This window comes from Vulpes vulpes, chromosome 9 (genome assembly GCF_048418805.1).
Source record: "Vulpes vulpes isolate BD-2025 chromosome 9, VulVul3, whole genome shotgun sequence".
NCBI classification, from domain to species: Eukaryota; Metazoa; Chordata; class Mammalia; order Carnivora; family Canidae; genus Vulpes; species Vulpes vulpes.
In genome coordinates this window covers 102,463,945-102,483,712 of record NC_132788.1, presented here as the reverse complement: position 1 = coordinate 102,483,712, position 19,768 = coordinate 102,463,945, and the positions used below count along the sequence as shown (strand labels likewise).

Genomic DNA, 19,768 nt, shown 5'->3' with positions numbered 1-19,768 from the left:
CTTAACCCACTGAGCCACCCAAGCACCCCGGGAGAGAGAGTCTTAAGCAGGCTCCATCCCACAACCCTGAGATCATGACCGGAGCCAAAATCAAGAGCCAGACACTAAACTGACTGAGCCACCCAGGTGCCCCCACCTGGGCATCTTTAAGACAATTCAACTTTTTTTCTTCATCAAATTCATCCCCATTTGGGGAACACCCAGGTGGCTCAGCAGTTATGTCTCCCTTCAGCTCAGGTCATGATCCTGGGGTCCCAGGATGGAGTCCCACATTGGGCTCCCTGCAGGGAACCTGCTTCTCCCTCTGCCTATGTTTCTGCCTCTCTCTGTGTCTCTCATGAATAAATAAAATCTTTTAAAAACCCAATTCATCCCCATTTGGAACATCTCTCCTTTCTCAGATTTATCTGTTGTCTTCCCTCTGGCATGTGTTTCAAGGTCTTATCCACTCTGTCTTCCATAGAACCACGAGCCCTAAGATCAACTTCTTGGGGCTTTTTTTCCCCTTGCCCTTGTAAAAGTCCTTTGCAAATAACCTTCATACCTCGCTCACTTATAAAAATAATTTTCTTAGTGAAAGTTGCCTTCATAAAGAACACAAAGTTTCATCACTAAGTTCAGTCTGTCCCTTGTTTATTATACATTAAAAACAGAGAGACCAATGAATACCATTTTACTACAGAAAATAATTTTCAGACTTTAAAAATATATACGAATTATCAAAGATCCACAGCCTTGCCCAAAGGGAAGGAGCAGCCATTAGGCCATACATTCACTTTATGTGGTTTTCTGAATCTGTGTCTTCTTTGATAATTATTTTTAAAAAGGGGGATGGGAATCCCTGGGTAGCTCAGTGGTTTAGTGCCTGCCTTTGGCCCAGGATGTGATCCTGGAGTCCTGGGATCAAGACCCACATCAGGCTTCCTGCTTCTCCCTCTGCCTGTGTCTCTGCCTCTCTCTCTCTGTCTCTCATGAATAAATAAATAAAATATTTTTTAAAAAAGAAATAAATAAATCTTGATTTAATCTGTTAGACAGAATTACTAAATGACCCAGTGATTCCACTCCTAGATATATACCCCCCAGGAGAATTGAAAATAAGTATTCAAACAAAAGCTTGTACAGAAATGAATGTTTGTAGCAAAACCACTCACAAGAGCCAAAAGGTGGAAACACCTCAAATGTTCATCTGTTGGTAGATGGAGACACAAGACTGGTATATCCAGGCAATGGAATATTATTCAGCAAGAAAAGGAATGGGGTCCTGATATATGCTACAACGTGGGTGAACCACAAAACCACTAGCTTACTCCTAGTGAAAGAAGTAAGACATAGGGACACCGGGGTGGCACAGGGGTTGAGCATCTGCTTTTGGCTCAGGGCATGACCCCAGTCCAGGGATCGAGTCCCATATCGGGTTCCCCACGGGGAGCCTGCTTCTCCCTCTGCCTATGTCTCTGCCTCTCTCTCTGTCTCTCATGAATAAATAAATAAAATCTTTAAAAAAAAAAAAAAAGAAAAGAAGAAGAAGACATTAAAAAGCCACATAGCACATGATCCCATTCATACTGAAACATCCAGAATAGGTGAGCCCACAAGGATAGAAAGCAGATTAGTGGGGGCTGGGGAAGGGATGGGGAGATACATCTAGAAGTGGAACTGACGGATCGTTTAGTAATTCTTTCTAACAGATTGAAAAACAGACTGTTAACAAACACAGCTCCTTTGTCCAATGATGAAAAGTATAAAGCGGTGATGGTCACACAGCACCGCGAATGTACCAAATGTCACTAACTGTAAATCTTACGTGCATTTTACCATAATAAAAAAAAATTGTTCTTTAAAGAAGAGAAATCTTGAATGCTTCGGATCAAGCCTGTCTTGCTTTTCCATATCTCCTGCTGTGAGAGCCAGCAGTTTTTTTGCAAAGGTGAAAACCTTTAACCTCCACACCACTAATAAGGTAGCTATGGCAGGAATCCATTTGCCCAGGGACAAGCGTTGCAGGTGGTCAAGAAGCAACACTGGGGCTGTGCACACTCTGTGCCAGTGTGACTTGGTGTGAGTACTTGAAACCTGGTCCTTATCACATCTTCCAAGCAGAACAGTTTCTTATAGGCAAGAACTTGGAAACACTCTAGAAAAAGCTCATCAAGGAGCCTCCCTCTCTAGACAGCAGCCAGCAAGCCTGGGGAGGTCATTCAAGACCCAAGACCCAACCTGATGAGACAAAAAAAAAAAAGGAAGAAGAAGAAGCAAAGAAACTTCTCTAATAAAAAGCTCAAAGGACCCTCTACCCCAAACCCTCCAGGCACTTGACGACTGTGGGCTTTTATCTACCAGATGCCCCCCCAGCGCCATTTGATCCACGCTTCATCCCATGCCTCTCTGTCCTGTGTCTGGGGCTTAAGGCTGGCTCGGGAGATCTTGGGTCACTTCCCAAACCCAGAACTGAAGGAAATTAGCCCAATGGCTGCCACTCATATGGCCCCACACATGACAAACAATGGGGCCCCAGAGGAAAGTAATTTTTTTTGTATCCTATTTAACAGTATTTATCTCTGAGCCTGAGTTAGCACAGACACCCTCCAAGCCTGAGAGAGAAGAGAGAGAGGAAGAATGGGGGGCAGAAGAGGAGAGAGGGGATACAATTTTGAAACTCTTCACTGGGAAAGGGAATGTTCTATCAGGGACAGATGTGTGGATAGAAGAAGGACAACTGCATGGTGCTGGCTTCTGAGCCCCATATGACCTGAGGTCCCCGGGAACTCCCTGGGGACATTTCAGGTGTTCAGTCACAAAGAACAGATTTTAATCCTGACAAAGGGTCTGGTGACACGGTGGGAAATAACTGGTCAATGAATTTCGTCAAGGAGGAGGGAATAAAAGAAAAACTTGTCAGACCAGTTACCAAGTTACCAGACGGCCACCTTTCCATAATTATGTATTTAACTCTACACACCTTCTTCCAAAAGATTGGGCCAGGGCAGCCCAGGTGGCTCAGCGGTTTCGCACGGCCTTCAGCCCAGGGCCTGATCCTGGAGACCCGGGATCGAGTCCCACGTCGGGCTCCCTGCATGGAGCCTGGTTCTCCCTCTCTCTCTCTCTGCCTGTGTCTCTGCCTCTCTCTGTGTGTGTTTCTCATGAATAAATAGATAAAATCAAAAAAAAAAAAAAAAGATTGGGCCAATTTACTTCTCTATTCGAAAAAATAGTTCATTGGACTCCCCTAAGCCCCCTCCAGGAAGCCAGGCACTCGTTCAAACTTCATCTGAATCTTCACTACTAAAGATTTCAATGCGGTCAACTGGTCTACCTTCCTTCAGTGCATGCTCCAGCCTCCCAAAACACTTTCTGCCTACCTAGCTTATAACTTTATAGTGACATCCTTGACTTCTTCCCCAACTCAGCAAGGACTCTGAGGTCCCAGCAACATGCCTGGTTTGGCACAGCTGTTTACTCACTATCAGTGAAACAGGCCATCCTGAACACAGCCCCAACGTAACCTTCAAGACCTCTCCCTTGAGCCACAGGAAAACATCTGGCATCCAGAGCATGGGATGAGGCAGCCTCCTTAATCTTGCCCACAAAAGGCATCTATGTTTTTTGTCATTGCCATCCAACCCATCTGGAACACCCTTCCTCCTTTTTTTTTTTTTTTTTAAGATTTTATTTATTTATTCATGAGAGACACAGAGGGAGAAGCAGGCTCCCTATGGGGAGCCCAATATGGGACTCAATCCCAGGACCCCAGGACCACGACCTGAGCCAAAAGCAGACGCTCAACCACACGAAGCCACCCAGGTGCCCAACACCCTTCCTTCTTACCCTCTTTCTAAGCATCATTTGCCAGTGGAACCAAACCACTCCAACCTTCCACAAATGCCAGTGGCGACTTGTCATCAACCCCGGGGAGGACCGGGAGCACTTGCTCCTTCCTGCTATATAAAATCCAGTCATCCCCAAAGCCAAAAGTTCATTTTAAAAATTCCAGTCATCTCCATGATAAGGAAATTACAATGACCCTGGATTTTTTTTTTTTTTTCCAGTTCGGTGCTTTTAATCCTCTCCTAGATTTTTTAAAAGACTGTCGACAAAACAAAAAGGAATATGGATGAAAAATTCAAATAGCCCATTATGCTACACAATCCACCATATTTTATCATCATCATCATCATCATTATTATTATTATTATTCAATACCCATGTGCACAAGTTAGACTTTCCTGTTTTCTGCAGAGACTACAGTGACACAGCCACAAAGGAATTTAATTTATCAATATTCTGCAACGATATTATCTAGAGAACATCGTGATTTCCAGGTGTTCTGGCTCCAGACGTGTCTAGAACCACCAATCCAATGACTCACTTGGAGGGGAACAGGAAAGGGGGCTGGGTGGCCTGCCTGCCTTGTGACGTCTCCTGCCAGTGGGGCTGCTTTGAGTGGGTAACTCACTCCTGCCTTTTGACTCCCCAACCAAAACAAGAACTCCTGATGTAAAGTAAGGTGAGGACGGCACCCCATGCCTCACAGTCTCCTCCCCTCAGTGCCAGCAAGGGGCAGGAATACCGTGTTGGCCGGATGCAAGGATGCTCCCAATTTCCAACGACAACAGCCTCTACCCCCATCTTTATAAGGTATGTAGCCAAGAACAAAGGTGGGCACAATTTTTTCTGTAAAGAGCCATACAGTCTCCGTTGCAACTATTCACGGCACTAAAGTAGCCACAGGCATTATGTAAATGAATATACGAGGGAGCCTGGCCATGTTCCAATGAACCTGTATTTTGGGACACTGAAATGTGAATTTCACAGCATTTTTCACCCTTCGTAAAATATTATCCTTTAGATTTCCACACACACATACACCCACACACAACTTTGTAAAATATAAAAAGCGTTCTTAGCTCATGGGCCACACATAAATCACTGATGGCTCAGATGTGGCCCACGGATCAGTTTGCTGACCTCCAGGCAAGGACACCAGACAAGGCTGAGGTCAAACCATTCCCCAGCAAAGTCTCCAGGAGTAAGTCTCTTACTTACTGCTCTAGCCTCAGTGTCCCCTTCTGTAAAATGGGAATCCCATCCTCTCGCAGGCTGGCTGTGGTGAGGATTCCATGAGGCAGCGCTAGTGGAACGCCTACCACTTCGCAGGTGCTCAATAAATATCAGCTGGGACTGAGCGGTCAAAGATACCATTGCTTATCTATATGACGGGTGCTGGGACACAACAAGGAGAGCCACCTCGCTGTCTTCAAGAAATCTTAGCCTGAGGGAGGAGGCAGCTAACTTAAGGCAGGATGAAAAGAGCTATAAGAAAAGGCAGCCAGGGGCACCTGGGTGGCTCAGTGGTTGAGCATATGCCTTAGGCTCAGGGCCTAACCCCAGGGTCCTTGGACCCTGCAGGGAGCCTGCTTCTCCCTCTCCCTGGGTCTCTCACAAATAAATTTTGAAGGAAGGAAGGAAAGAAGGAAGGAAGGAAGGAAGGAAGGAAGGAAGGAAGGAAGGAAGGAAGAGGGAGGGAAGGAAGGAAGGAAGGAAGGAAGGAAGGAAGGAAGGAAGGAAGGAAGGAAGAGGGAGGGAAGGAAGGAAGGAAGGAAAGAGGGAGGAAGGGAAGGAAAGAGGGAGGGAGGGAGGGAGGGAAGGAAGGAAGGAGGGAGGGAGGGAGGGAGGAGCAGCCAGAATGTTGGCAGCAAAAATTATAGGGGATTTCCCCCTCCCCTCTATTCCTTTGTCTTCTGTACTTCCCCAAATCTCCACCTTGGGTGCCAGAGAGCCTCATGGTGAAGAGCTCAAACTCTGAGCTTGAACACCTGGGTTTCCAGTTGGAATCCCATCTGGACTGTTCACTAGCCACAAGATCGGGGGCAAGTGGCTTATCCTCTGGGGGCCTCCGTGACCTCGTCTGTGAGAAGCAATTAGAGGAGGACTCAACGCAGTGTTACAAGCAAAGCACTTAGAGCAGTGCCTGCCACAAAATAAGTCGTTTGTGACCAAGAAGATTCTGATTATTAAAATGTCAAAGGCAAGGGCACCTGTGTGGTTCAGTGGTTGAGCATCTCCCTTTGGCTCAGGGCGTGATCCCGGGGTCCTGGGATCGAGTCCTACATTGGGCTCCCCGCAGGGAACCTGCTTCTCCCTCTGCCTGTGTCTCTGCCTCTCTCTCTGTGTCTCTCATGAATAAATAAATAATTTTTTAAAAAAAAGTCAAAGGCAGAATTAAATATTCTATATTTAATCTAAATAGGACACCCCAGTGTTCAGAGAACCTGAAACAAAGATGTATCAAACCCGGGGAGGAGAGACCTGCCTCCCTCCACCGCCTGCTCCTCCACTCCCGCCCATGTCATATGTGGCATCGTGGCCAGTTTCCTGGCACCCTGCATGCCCCGGCCTCACCCACTCCTCTGACTGGCAGCAAGCAGCTGGGGTGGCCTCCCAGAAAAAAAAATGCCAGTAGGTTTGGCTAGGGCAGCTGGTCAAGCAAGCTCTGTGGCTTCTGATGCCCCCAACAGCCCAGAGCTGGAGGTCTGGAGCATGTGAAGACACCAGGTGGGCAGAGGGGTCTTCCCCTTGGGCTGTTGGTCCAACACCCCTTGTGGGCAGGTCGTACAGGGCGCTCTCCTCTGCTTGCCCTAAGCCCCAAGTCAGAACTGGAGCCAACCCCTGGCAAGTATTCACCCAGAGGCTGGTCTGCTCAGAAGGGTAGAGGACCCATGGAGCCCCCCAGGAAGCTTCTAGAACACTCGCAGAGTGCCAGGTGCTGGGTTCAATGCACCCCCTGTACCACCTCACCTACTCCCAAACCACAACTCTGACAAGCAGGTCCCGTAATTGTCCCCATCTTTTGGATCAGGAGACAGAGGCTTGACCTGGCTCATGACCAGTGAGGAGCAAAACAGGTCTCCAGGCAGTTCTGGAAAAGGGTCGGTGAGGCCAACCTTCGGGGTCTTAATGACACAGTGATTTGGGGGAAGGGAGATATTCTAAGGCCCAAAGGCAAATTTGGGGCTTCGACCCATGCTCCCACCCACAGAGAGCCCTCGCCTAGAACCCTCCCGGCAAGTGTGCCTTGTCACATAGTCCAGGGCAATATTAGCCACCAGGGGAGCCTGGGCGGCGCAGGTGGTTAGGCATCCGCCTTCGGCTCAGGTGGTGGTCCCAGGCTGCTGGGGTCGAGTCCTGCATCTCCACCCTGCCCATCCAAGGCCTGTCGCACTTGGCCTCCCCTGGAATCTGCGTCCCAAACCCACGGGCAGGGTGATGGAGAAGAAGCACTTCAAACCCCACATCACGATGATTTTTTTTCCCTTTCATTACCTTGGCCTTCCTTTAGCCTTGCTTTGCTTTCTCTGCTTAAAGCATCATTGAGAACAGGATGAAGAAGGGACACTGTGGAGAATGCATAAACCGGGTCCAGAGAACAATCCGACACCGTCATCCCAAGCACTGGCCCCGACCCTAAAAGCCTCCAGAGCCTGACAATCATGCAAGAAAAAGACAACGGCTCTCGACGTTCCGGGAAGCATTTGAGGGGGATCTAGAGAACTAAACGAGTTGATGGATAGTTTTTCACTGGCCATGGGGCTGTCGCCTGAGAGGGGGGAGCATCCTCAAAAGGCTCATTTTGGTCTGTTTTGTGTTCGAGTCTCACCAGACATTAGATAAGCCTTCAAAAGCCAGGGCAGCAAGGAAGCATAAGCATTTAAAAAGCCAGAGATGGGGGCACCTGGGTGGTTCAGTGGTTAATCATCTGCCTTCGGCTCAGGTCGTGATCTCAGGGTCCTGGGATCAAGTCCCACATCGGGCTCTTCGAAGGGAGCCTGCTTCTCCCTCTGCCTGTGTCTCTGCCTCTCTCTGTGTGTCTCTCATGAATAAATAACTATCAAAATAAATAAATAATAAAAAGCCAGAGACACACACCCATGTTTGCAGCAACCTTACTCACAGTAGCTAAAATGTGGAAGCAACCCAAGTGCCCATCCATGGATGATGATAAATAAATGTGGTCCAACCACACAATGGAAGATCACTGAGCCTGAAAAATGAAGTTCAAGGCACACACACAACGCGGATGAACCTGGAAGACATACTCAGTGAAATAAGCCAATGGCAGGAGTCCAGGCACTATAGGATTCCACTTCTTTGAGTCCCGAGAGGAGCCCCATCCATACAGACAGGAAGTAGACGGTGGGAGCCAGGGGAGGGGAGGGAGTGGAAAGTCAGTGTTTCATGGGGACAGAGTCTCCGTGTGGGGAGATGAGAACGTCTGGAGATGGATGGTGGGGATGGTTGCACGACAGTGTGAGTATATTTAATGCCACTAAATTGTGCACCTAAAAATATTTAGGATGGGCCCACACCCGGCTGGCTGAGATGATAGTGCATGCGCGTGACAATTGATCTCGGGTTTGTGAGTTTGAGGCCCGCATTGGGTAGAGAGCTTACTTTAAAAAAAAAAAATCATAAGAAATAAAAATCGCAAATCTTTAAAAAAGAAGAAGAAGAAAACTTAAAATGGTGAATTTTATATTATGTGCATTTTACCGCAATAAAAGGAATTAAGGGGAAAAAGAAAAGGCCAGGGGCACGGGTTCCAAGAACAATCATTTCAACATCTGTTACTAGGAGAGGACGATGCTTCGCCGAGGGGTCCTCAGCTCTGATCACGCACCCGGAGCAGCTGACAGCAAGGCCAGATGCCAGGAGCCACGTACCTCAGCAGGTGGTCACAGCAATATGTGCAGAGCCACACCCTCCCCCATGACAAAACCCCCAGTGCAGAAAAAAACAAGGCTATTCTCAAAAGCAAGAGATTAGGAAAAGAAAAAAAAAACAAAAAACAAAAAAAAACAAAAAACAAAACTGCTCACATCAGGGACATTTCTGCAGATAATACCATTCTGGATATTTTGACGAAAATGTGTACAGAAATAAATCCACAGAGGAATGTCTTAAATTATATCTCAAGACACAAGAGCCCGGAGCATTTCAAACAAGAGACCTAAATTTGGAGACCTCAGCATTGGAATAATAAAAGCATGTTCCCTATTTCCCTGGTGCCCCAACTACAAGTGGCTCAGCCATTTCTAAACCGAGGGGACAACCTTCCCCCTCCCCCAACCCTTGCCTTTTTTGTGTCTCGGCCCTGGCCCGAACCCCAGCTGTCTTTTATTAGCTGTGTGGCCTTAGGGAAGTTAAGGAACCCCTCTGGTCTCTAACATGACGATAACAGTGCTCCCCTTGCAGCCGTGTGCCCCTGTGACATAGATCCTGAACATCCCCTTCTCCCCTCACCATCGTGAATGCCAACCCCCTCCCCCAAATCCATGGCTCCCAGTTCATCCACCCGTACCTGCTGCCCACCCACGCGGCAGAAGCTTGCCTGTTCTACAAAATTCCAAACCCACAAGTAGTCACTCGACTTCTGCTGAGACTTTGCCCCAACTTTGTGATTTCGACTCTCTCTGTCCCTGACCTGCCAACGTCTCCAAGATTGCTCCACAATATAATAACCATCGTCCCCTCCTCCATCCTCAAACAACGAGGCTCTCTTTCCCTTCCCCGCCCAACCTTTCAGAAGAGGTGTGGCTTTCACTCTCACCTTCTGTTACCCCACAGCCCAACACCTGGGCCTCAGAGGGGCTCCTCCCCAAGGCTCAGATGGCTTCTCACTGACAATTCTGTGGATTGTACTCAGGACTCACCTTGTGTGGCTTCCCAATAGCTTTGGGCTCAGGGGAAAAGACCCTCCTTTGTCCCTTCCCTTGTATCTTTAGTGATACAACCGTTAAGCCCCCCCCCCCCCCCCCACTCACTTTCTGCCACCTCGATCTCATGTTCACTAACTCTGCCCAGGGAATTTCATGATGTATGAAAGAGTCAAAACAATAAAAAAGTAACGGGTGTGTGTTTGGAACATGTCTCCCTGGTTATGAAAACATTATAAAAGTACAGTGATTAGAAGAGGAGCAGCCTTGGTGCAGGGAACATATTTATGGACATCCAGAAAGAGACCCCAAATCAAAGACAAAGCAATAAATTTCTGCAATAAACAGCAGTGAGACCCCAGCAAGTTATTTTGTGGGAAAGGGGCATCCTTCTGAATCATGCACATAGATCCCAAAATCCCAGATGAATTTTTTCTTAATGATAATTAAAATTAAAATAGGAAATTTGGAAAAAAGAAAAAAAAAACATTCATTTTACAGATGGAAAAGGACTTTCTAAACATAAAGTAACACGAGAGGCACGCAGAGATCCAGCTCCGGACTCCATAAACATTTGAAGCTTCTCTGGCAACTGACATCCAGAGCGTTTTCACCACTGAACAAAAATGTCTGAAAATACAATTGGCAGAGGGTCAATGGCTTTCATCTATGAAAACCACGCATTGACTAGGATTTCGAAAACCACTAACCTACTAAAAGATAACTGGACAAAGCATATGAACAGGAAGAGAAAACCCAAATGATAAACATGTTTTAAAAGGCTCAACCCCAATAGCAATCAAAGAAATGCAAATACAAACAATGACAACACCTCGGCCCCTCCCTCCAATAAATTATGAAAGAGGTTTCAAACAACACTCAGAGCCGGCCAAGGTGTTCCCTGTCGGCCAATGCTAGGAGGAGCGCCCGTCAACACGACATTTCCGCAAAGTCATTTGGCAACTGGCATCCAGAGCCTCTGGCCCAGAAATTTCACTTCTGGAGAAGCAAGGCCTAAAGAAACAACTGCTCGATAAAGCTCTGATCCCAAAATGTTCATCCTTCTCTTGAGAAGAACTGGAAATCACCTCACTGTCCAAAGACGGGGAGAGGTAAGTAAATAAATAAAGACACGAGAGACCCACTAGAAGGAAGTAGCCCCACTAATGGTAGAGTAAGGACCGTGGCTGTGCTTCCTTCCTTGACCCACTTCTTTTCCCAGACATCTACCCTGAGCGATCTTACTTCCATAATCAGAGAAGAAATAAACTTTTTCTTTCCCCCCCACAACGAAGTCCGCACGCATCCACCTCTACCCGCCTTCTCAAGCCAGAGGAACATTCCACTGCCCGGCCCAGGAGTTGGCAAAACCTGGCCCCCAGCTTGGCTTGTAAATAAAGTTTTATTGAAATGTAGCCATGCCCACGTGTCTATGTGCCACGCAGACCACTTTCCTGCCACAAGGGCGGCGCTGAGGAGTCGTAATGGGAGACCACGCAGCCTGCAAAGTCAAAAGTGCTTTATATCAGAGGCCCCTCCACCCCCCCGCAGAAAAAGGGTGCCACTCCCTGGCCCCACGAAGGCCTCCAGCTTCTCTCTAACCAACAAGGCATGAGAGGCGACTCAGAGCCCTGCACCCCCCGCATACCTTTCTGGCAGTGGCTGTGTGTCCAACACCGCTCGACAAACTGCCCATTGATGACAGTGGCAGGGCAGTTGGTCTTGCCCTTGGCAGTGCCTGGACAGATGTCCCCACACTCCTCGTTGTCGTCTTTGTTCAGCACAATATAATTATCCTCCACAGAATCCAGGATGCGGGACCAGTCGATGGTGGCCAGGTAGCAGAGCTCATTGTTCTTCTCGATGCGGACGGAGCCCCGGGTGATGTTCATCAAGCTGTAGAGGCCAAGCTCCTTCAGGTGGACCATCTCGAAGATGACCAGCGCGTAGTTGAAGAAGAGGCGCGAGCCCCGGATGACCGTGAGGTTGGGGAACAGGTCCTTCAGGCTCTCCAGCCCATAGACCCGGAAGAGCAGCAAGTAATCAGTGATCATGATGAGTTTGGGGAAACTGAGGTCTCGGAAATCCTCGGGCCTCGTTTTGAACATTAACAGTATCTGCAAATGTCCTTCAATGACCGAGCAGTTGGCCAGCTCATGCAGCCTCGTTAGGTTGTTCCGGATATCCATGCCAGGACACACTGGAAGGAAAAACAAGCAGAAAGCAAGACAGGTGAGCAAACATGCCACGGATGGGTTAGAAGAAGTAGTGGCAGGGCCAGCTTCGCAGGTGTGCAACCTGAGTCGCGAGACCCACTCAGAAGGGCCCTGCCTGGGGCTCGGGGCTCTTCCATCTATCTTGAAATCCTTAATCATTTTTGAGCAAGGGGCCCCATGTTCCCATTCCACACCGGGGCCCCACAAACATCATAGCGAGCCCCGATGCGTGGCTTTCTCTAGAGGGTCTGTCCCTAAGTCACCCCTTGCAGAAGGCAAAGCACGTAAGTCCTTTGGCGGTACCGTTAGCGGCCTTAGAGCCACCCCGTCGAATATGACGTGGTGGAGACACTAGGACTACGTGGGATTGAGTGACACAGCAGGTGTAGAAGGGGCAGGGGAGCCGACCCCGGCCAGTCAACTTTGGAGAACTTCAGGAGATGATTTTATGGGCCCTGGGGGGCTCAGTGAGGCTGAGGTCATGATCCCGGGGTCCTGGGATCAAGTCCCACGTCGGGCTCCCCGCAGGGAGCCTGCTTCTCCCTCTGCCTGTGTCTCTGCCTCTGTCTGTGTCTCTCATGAATAAGTAAATAAAATCTTTTAAATAAATAAATAAAATCTTTAAACACACACACTATTAAGAAAGCAAAGAGAGGGGTGCCTGGGTGGCTCAGTGGTTGAGTGTCCACCTCTGACTCAGGTCATGATCCCGGGGTCCTGGCATCAAGTTCCACATCGGGCTCCCCACGGGGAGCCTGCTTCTCCGCCTCTCTCCATCTCTCATGAATAAATAAAATTTTTTTTAAAAAAAGGAGATGATTTTATGAGGATAAAGCTGCCCGTGTCAAAATGGGGCAAGGGGAGTTGAATTTGTTTTGTCAATTCTCCTCCCTCAAGGACTCTCCTTCCCAACCTGCCCTCCTCCCAGGCACAGAGTCACAGCCTCGTTCCGTGTCACCTGGGTGTGGCAAGGGCTTCGCAGGGCGTCTACTCTCCCCTGCACAAACACCCTACACGCCCATCTCCCAAAGACAGTCCTTCCCAGACTCCAGCACCTTCTCTGGCTCCCCGTCACCCTGCACGTCTGCCTCCCAGCCCTCGGGGATCCCCCCCCTCACTCCCCTGCACCAACTGAACAGGCTGCCCACAACTCGCACAACTCCAAGGCTCCGTGTCCTCCCCCGGAGCATGACCTATGAGAAGCAGTGAGCGGGGTAACACAGGCATTCGAGCAGTGCCCAGCACACAGTAGGTGCTCAATTAATGCCAGCTTTCTTGCTGTTGTTTACGTCTCCCAAATGTATCACAATCATCTCGGGGCTCTATGCCTTTACTTCCCCAGCTGAGATAGTAAATACGTTCAGCTTTGGGGGTCACACGGTCCGTGCAGAAACTACTCCACTCTGCCACTGGGGCTTAAAAGCAGCCAGAGACAGTATGTGAATGAGTGGGTGTGGGTGTGTCCCAATAAAACTTTATTTACAAAAACGGGTGGTGACCCCTGCCCTGGCCCAATGCTGCCCAACAGAACTTTCAGCACTGACGCAAATGTTCTGTATCTGTGTTGTCCACTATAGAGGCCACCAGCCATTTGTGGCTCTCAGGCATTTCAAATGTGGCCCATAAGACTGAGGAACTGAATATTTAACTTCACTTTAGTTAATTTAAGTGGAACTAGACACATGTCGCCGGTGGCTACCGTATTGGACAGGGTGGCCCTAGCTCTGTTGGCTCTCAAAGCCCTTTATGCCTTAGCTCCCAGCCCATCATCCTTCAAGAGCCCGTCAGGGGCCCCTGGGTGGCTCAGCGGTTGAGCATCTGCCTTCGGCTCAAGTCATGATCCTGGGGTCCTGGGATTGGGTCCCACATCAGGTTCCCTGCAGGGAGCCTGCTTCTCCCTCTGCCTGTGTCTCTGCCTCTGTCTCTCAGGAATAAATAAATAAAATCTTAAAAAAAAAAAAAGATCCAACTCAAATGCCACCTCCTCCAGACACCCTTCTCTGATTTCCTTTCACCCATATACCTACTGGAAGCTTTCCCTTCTCCTTGTGCCCCTTAAACTTGAGTTAACATTCATCATAATCAAACTCCTGAGGCCACTTCTCCTTGCCAACATACAGACACACACACACACACACGCACGCCACACCCCTTTAGTCCCTCAGCACCTGGAATATAAAGCTCAATACACAACCTCTACTTATTGTATTCAGAGACACTAACCTGTCCCCCAATATCTTTAAGGCAAATAGATGATTCTAAAGAATAGAAAATCCTCTTAAAAATCTATCCTGACTGGAGGAGCCCTGGTGGCTGAGCAGTTTAGTACCTGCCTTCAGCCCAGGGCGTGATCCTGGAGTCCGGGATCCAGTCCCACATCGTCGTCGGGCTCCCTGCTCAGCGGGGAGTCTGCTTCTCCCTCTGCCCTTCCCCCTGCTCATGCGCGCTCTCTCTATCTCTCGCTCTCTCTCAAATAAATGAATAAAATCTTTTTTTAAAAAAGCTATTAAAAAAACAGCAAAGCAAACAATCGGGGGAATATAGCTGTAATGCCTCTTAGTCACATTCTATGTAGATTAGGCTAAATCAAGGCAAAACACACACACAAACACACACACATACATACACACACGCTCTCATCTACTCACCAGGAAGTTGGTGACAAGGACACAGGTTGCAGCCCCACACACTCATGCCACCCAAGCCCCATGTAAGGCTCCCAGCTGAGGTCACATTCGCAGCACCCATATACAGGGGTCAGCGTGGGTACGGCGCCACTGACACCTCCCACGAGCCCTGTCCCCACCCACCCAGTGGCAGGGAGCAGTGCCAGATCTGGCAAATAAAAATTCAGGATGCCCAGTTAAGTTTAAATTTCAGATAAGCAACAAGTATTTCTTTTTTTTTTTAAGAGTTTTGTTTTTTTTTTTTTTATTATTCATGAGAGACACAGAGAGAGAGAGGCAGAGACATAGGCAGAGGGAGAAGCAGGCTCCATGCAGGGAGCCCGACCTGGGACTGGATCCCAGGTCTCCAGGATTATGCCCTGGGCCAAAGGCAGGCGCCAAACCACTGAGCCACCCGGGGATCCCCGCAACAAGTATTTCTTTAGTATAACTATATCCCATGCAATGTTTGGAACATACTTATTCTTAGAAACTGTTGTTTATATGAAATTCAAATTTAGCCAGGTGCCCTGTCTTTTATTTGGCAACATATGGCTTAGGTTTGGCCACAGTTCTGGGCTTTTCAGGTCTGAACCCCATACTATGTTTTATACACACATTAAAATTGGTCCAGGAACAAAAAACACCTGCCTGCCATCCTCCCCAGGCCACGGCAAAACCAGATATGAATGTTCATTTAAGTATTGGACACCAGGGAAATGCAAATCCAAGCCACAATGAGATACCACTTCACTCCCACTAGGGTGGCTAAAATCAGAGATGGACAATAACAAGTGTTGTCAAGGATGTAGAGCAACTGGAACCCTCCTACATTACCAGTAAGAATATAAAATGATGCAGCTGCCATGGAAAACAGTCTGGTGATTCTTCAAACCATTAAGCAAAGAGTTACCACATGACCCAGCAATTCCACTCTTGGGTAAATACTCAAGAGAAATGAAAACACAACCACACAGAAACTTGTACAGGCATACCTCGAAGATAGTGTGGGTTCGGTTCAAGGCTACCGCAGTAAAGCAAATATCTCCATAAAATGCATCAAATGAATTTATTGGCTTCCCAGTGCATATAAAAGTTACATTCAGGGCACGTGGGTGACTCAGTTGGTTAAGCATCCGACTCTTGATTTCGATTCGGATCATGATCTCAGGGTATCAAGCCCCTCATCAGGGGCTTGTGCTCTACGCTTGTGCTGGCTGTAGAGCCTGCTTAAGATTCTCTCTCTCTCCCTCTCCCTCTCCCTCTGCCCCTCCCTCCCCATCCTCTCTCTAAGGAAAAAAAAGTTATATTCACAGTATACTATGTAAAAAAAGTTTAGTAAGCATGCAATAGCATTATCACTAAAAAAAAAAGTACTCCCCTTCATTAAAAAAATGGTGTATTGCTAAAAAAAAAAAAAATGCTAATGATCATCTGAGCTTTCAGTGAGTCATCATCACTGATCTCTGATCACCAAACAGAATTTTTAAAAAGTCTGAAATATTATGAGAATTACCAAACATAACACAGAGACACAAAGTGAGCAAATGCTTTGGAAAAATGACACGGAGAGACTTGCTTGACAAAGTCTTGCCTCACACCTTCAACTTGCTTGGTTTTTTGTTGTTGTTTTTTTTTATTTTTATTTATTTATGATAGTCACAGAGAGAGAGAGAGAGAGAGAGAGAGAGAGAGAGAGGCAGAGACACAGGCAGAGGGAGAAGCAGGCTCCATGCACCGGGAGCCTGACGTGGGATTCGATCCCGGGTCTCCAGGATCGCGCCCTAGGCCAAAGGCAGGCGCTAAACCGCTGCACCACCAGGGATCCCCACACCTTCAACTTGTAAAAAATCACAGTATCTGCGAAGCACGATCAAGTGGAGTGCAATAAAACGATGTGTGCCTGCCTGTATACAAATGGCCACTGGCGCAGTATCCACTAATAGGCAAAAAGGAGAAACAGCCCAATGTCCATCAACCAAGGAATGGATAAACAAGCTGTGGCATCACCATACGATGCAAGATGGCTCAACCCCAAGAGGGAACGAAGTTCTGATATGTTGACCTGGATGGAGTCTGGAAGCATGATGCTCAGTGAACAAACCCAGTCCCAAAAGACCACATGCACCATGATTCCATTTACATCAAACATCCAGAACAGGCAACTCTACAGAGACAGAAGTAGATTCGTGGTTCCCAGGGGCTGGAGAGGAGGGATTCAGGAGGGACAGCTAACGAAGACGGGGTTTCTCTTTGGAGGGATGAAAATGTGCCAACATTGGCTGGGGCGATGGCTGCACAGCTCAGCAAATGTAGAAAGAGCCAAGCGAATCGTAAACTGTAAAGAGGTGAATTGTATGGGATTGAATCACAGCTCCATAAAGTCGTTATAAAAAATTAAACGACTGCAATAGTAGGGAACAATAAAGAGTTGCTTTTTTAAAAATCTCCCATGAATCTAACTCAACTCATTAAAGCTGTGTGTGTCCCTATTAGTCCAAACAATAGAGCAATTTACTGTTGGGACAGAAGATATCCCGAGGATGTTAGAAATGGTGCCAGAAATAAAATGTAGGGCCTTCTGCTGGCTTTTAATACCTCGGGGGGCGGGGGGGTTCAGGTTCTTGATGAGTGGTACACGTGGCTGATCACCCCCTCTATACGCTGGGAGATAAGGACAACAGGGAGCAGGGCGTGCAGGGGAGCCAGCGACAGCCAATACGGTAGTCCCCTGTGATCCCCAGGGTCCGTTACCCGCGGTTGACTGCGGTCAGAAAATATTAAATGGAAAAATCCCTGAAATAAACAATTCATCAGTTTTTGAATTGCCCACCATTCTGAGTAGCGTGATGAAATCTCACGCCATCCTGTTTCGCCCGGTGTGTGAATCATCCCTTTGTCCGACCCATCCACGCTGGGTGTGCTACACGCCCGTTAGTCACATAACGTAGGTATGTGTGTATAGAAAATAAATAAAGCATATGTGGGGCTCAGTACTATCGTGGTTTCACACATCCACAGGCAGCGGGGGGGGGGGGGTCCTGTGGATAAGGGGGGGCTACTGTGTTTTCTGAGCACTTACTATGTAAAGTAGCTGGCCTCCTCTCCGGCTCCCTGAATTCTAAAAACAATCCCCAGAGGAGGTGCATTTTCACACCCATTTGTGTGACAAGCAAATCGCGACTCACACAAGCTGAGCTTTCAGCGGTGGCACTAGGTTCGCAGCCCTGCGATTACCTGCCGAGTCTATGCTGTAGCTATGTTCCAGTTTTACCATCTTTGTTCTTTCAAAAACACGCCTAAGGAAGAAGCGGGTGCATGTGACATAAATCAGGAAACAGTGAAACAGTTTTCATGCAGTGACAACACAGAGAAAGCCTGTTAAAGATGGTTCCCCCTGTCCACTCCCTCAGCAAATATCTGAGGAGGATCGGCTCTGCGCCCAACATTGTTCCAGGTATGGAAGTGCCATCGGGAATAGGACAGATCCGGATTCCTAGATCTCTCGGACTAGTTAGTAGCTATCAACAGCCTAAGTCAACTTAAAATATAACCAAGAGGAAGCCTTTAGGGAGAGCTTCACGGGCCAGAAGAGATCATAGAAACGAGCTATTTGATTTGGTCTGGACCAGGGAAGGAGGGCTTCCTGGAGGAGGTGGTTACTAGGACTAACATCTACACAAACGGTGCATTAAGAATTATTCGGGGGCAGCCCCGGTGGCGCAGCGGTTTAGCGCCGCCTGCAGCCCGGGGTGTGATCCTGGAGACTCAGGATCGAGTCCCACGTCGGGCTCCCTGCATGGAGCCTGCTTCTCCCTCTGCCTGTGTCTCTGCCTCTCTATGAATAAATAAATAAAATCTTTAAAAAAAAAAAAGAATTATTCGGTTCTGGGGACGTCTGGGTGGCTCAGAGGTTGAGCATCTGCCTTCGGCTCAGGTTGTCCTGGGGTCCTGGGATCGAGTCCTACATCAAGCTCCCTACAGGGAGCCTGCTTCTCCCTCTGCCTGTGTCTCTGCCTCTCTCTGTCTCTCAAGAACAAATAAATAAAATCTTTTAAAAAGAGACAGATGAAATTAAGTATATTTTAATTAATGCAATGCATCCAAGAATGTCACTCCAACATTAAAAAATTATTAATGAGGGATCCCTGGGTGGCTCAGCGGTTTAGCACCGCCTTCAGCCCAGAGCGTGGTCCTGGAGTCCTGGGATCGAGTCCCACATCGGGCTCCCTGCATGGAGCCTGCTTCTCCCTCTGCCTGTGTCTCTGTCTCTGTCTCTCTCTCTCTCTCTGCATTTCTCATGAATAAATAATTAAAAATTTTTAAATAAATTTAAAAATAATTATTAGTGAGGTACTCTATAGGATTTTTTTTTTCACAGTAAGCTTTCAAAATGCCATGCAGGGATCCCTGGGTGGCGCAGCGGTTTGGCGCCTGCCTTTGGCCCAGGGCGCGATCCTGGAGACCCGGGATCGAGTCCCACGTCGGGCTCCCGGTGCATGGAGCCTGCTTCTCCCTCTGCCTGTGTCTCTGCCTCTCTCTCTGTGTGTGACTATCATAAATAATAAATAAAAATTTTTAAAAAAAATGCCATGCAGTATGTCTCAACTCAGATGCTAAATCTGCAGCAGAAACACTAGACCCGTATATATAGATTTCCTACAACGATCATTGAGAACGTAGGCGCATTTCCCCAACTTGTTCCAAATGTACTAAAGGGTTTTCCAACAACAGAATCAAATATTGACTTTTTTTAAATATTTAAATGAACTAAAGGAAAATAAAAGTAAAGATTCAGGCACCCTGGCCACAGCCTCAAGAGCCTCGCGTAGACAATGGCCACCATCTCCCTGAGAGCGACACGTTCTTTTGGACAACACTGGTCTAGAACTTCCTGCCGGGCCTGAGAAATCTGAGGATTTTCCAGAAGAGAAGACGTAACACGAAGGCCATCTTGGAAAGTGTCCCTTCTCCCTGGTTGTCTCTCCACCATGAAAGCAGGCAAGACGTGCAGAGGGGCGGGGAAAGAAGTATCTAGAAGGTTCTAAGTGCTTTCCAATGCTGAGAGTTTTACACATTCCATGTCCAATCGTGAATGCACTCGGTCCTTAGTCTCCACATTCTTCAAATGCTCCCTGGTGATCTATCCTGGGGCCACATACTCATCTCTGCA

At 47.9% G+C, this 19,768-nt stretch overlaps 1 protein-coding gene across 4 annotated transcripts in view; it reads right to left on the bottom strand.

Moving 5' to 3' along the window:
* Positions 1 to 12,103, bottom strand: part of INSR (insulin receptor) — a 118,566-nt gene extending 106,463 nt beyond the window's left edge. For all 4 annotated transcript variants that reach the window (XM_072721481.1, XM_072721482.1, XM_072721483.1 and 1 more), the window contains exon 1: positions 11,362 to 12,103. In XM_072721481.1, the coding sequence (XP_072577582.1) occupies positions 11,362 to 12,088 (727 nt within the window). In that variant the 5' untranslated portion in view covers positions 12,089 to 12,103. The remainder of the gene's footprint in view (positions 1 to 11,361) is intronic.
* Between the last annotated feature and the right edge of the window lie 7,665 nt (positions 12,104 to 19,768).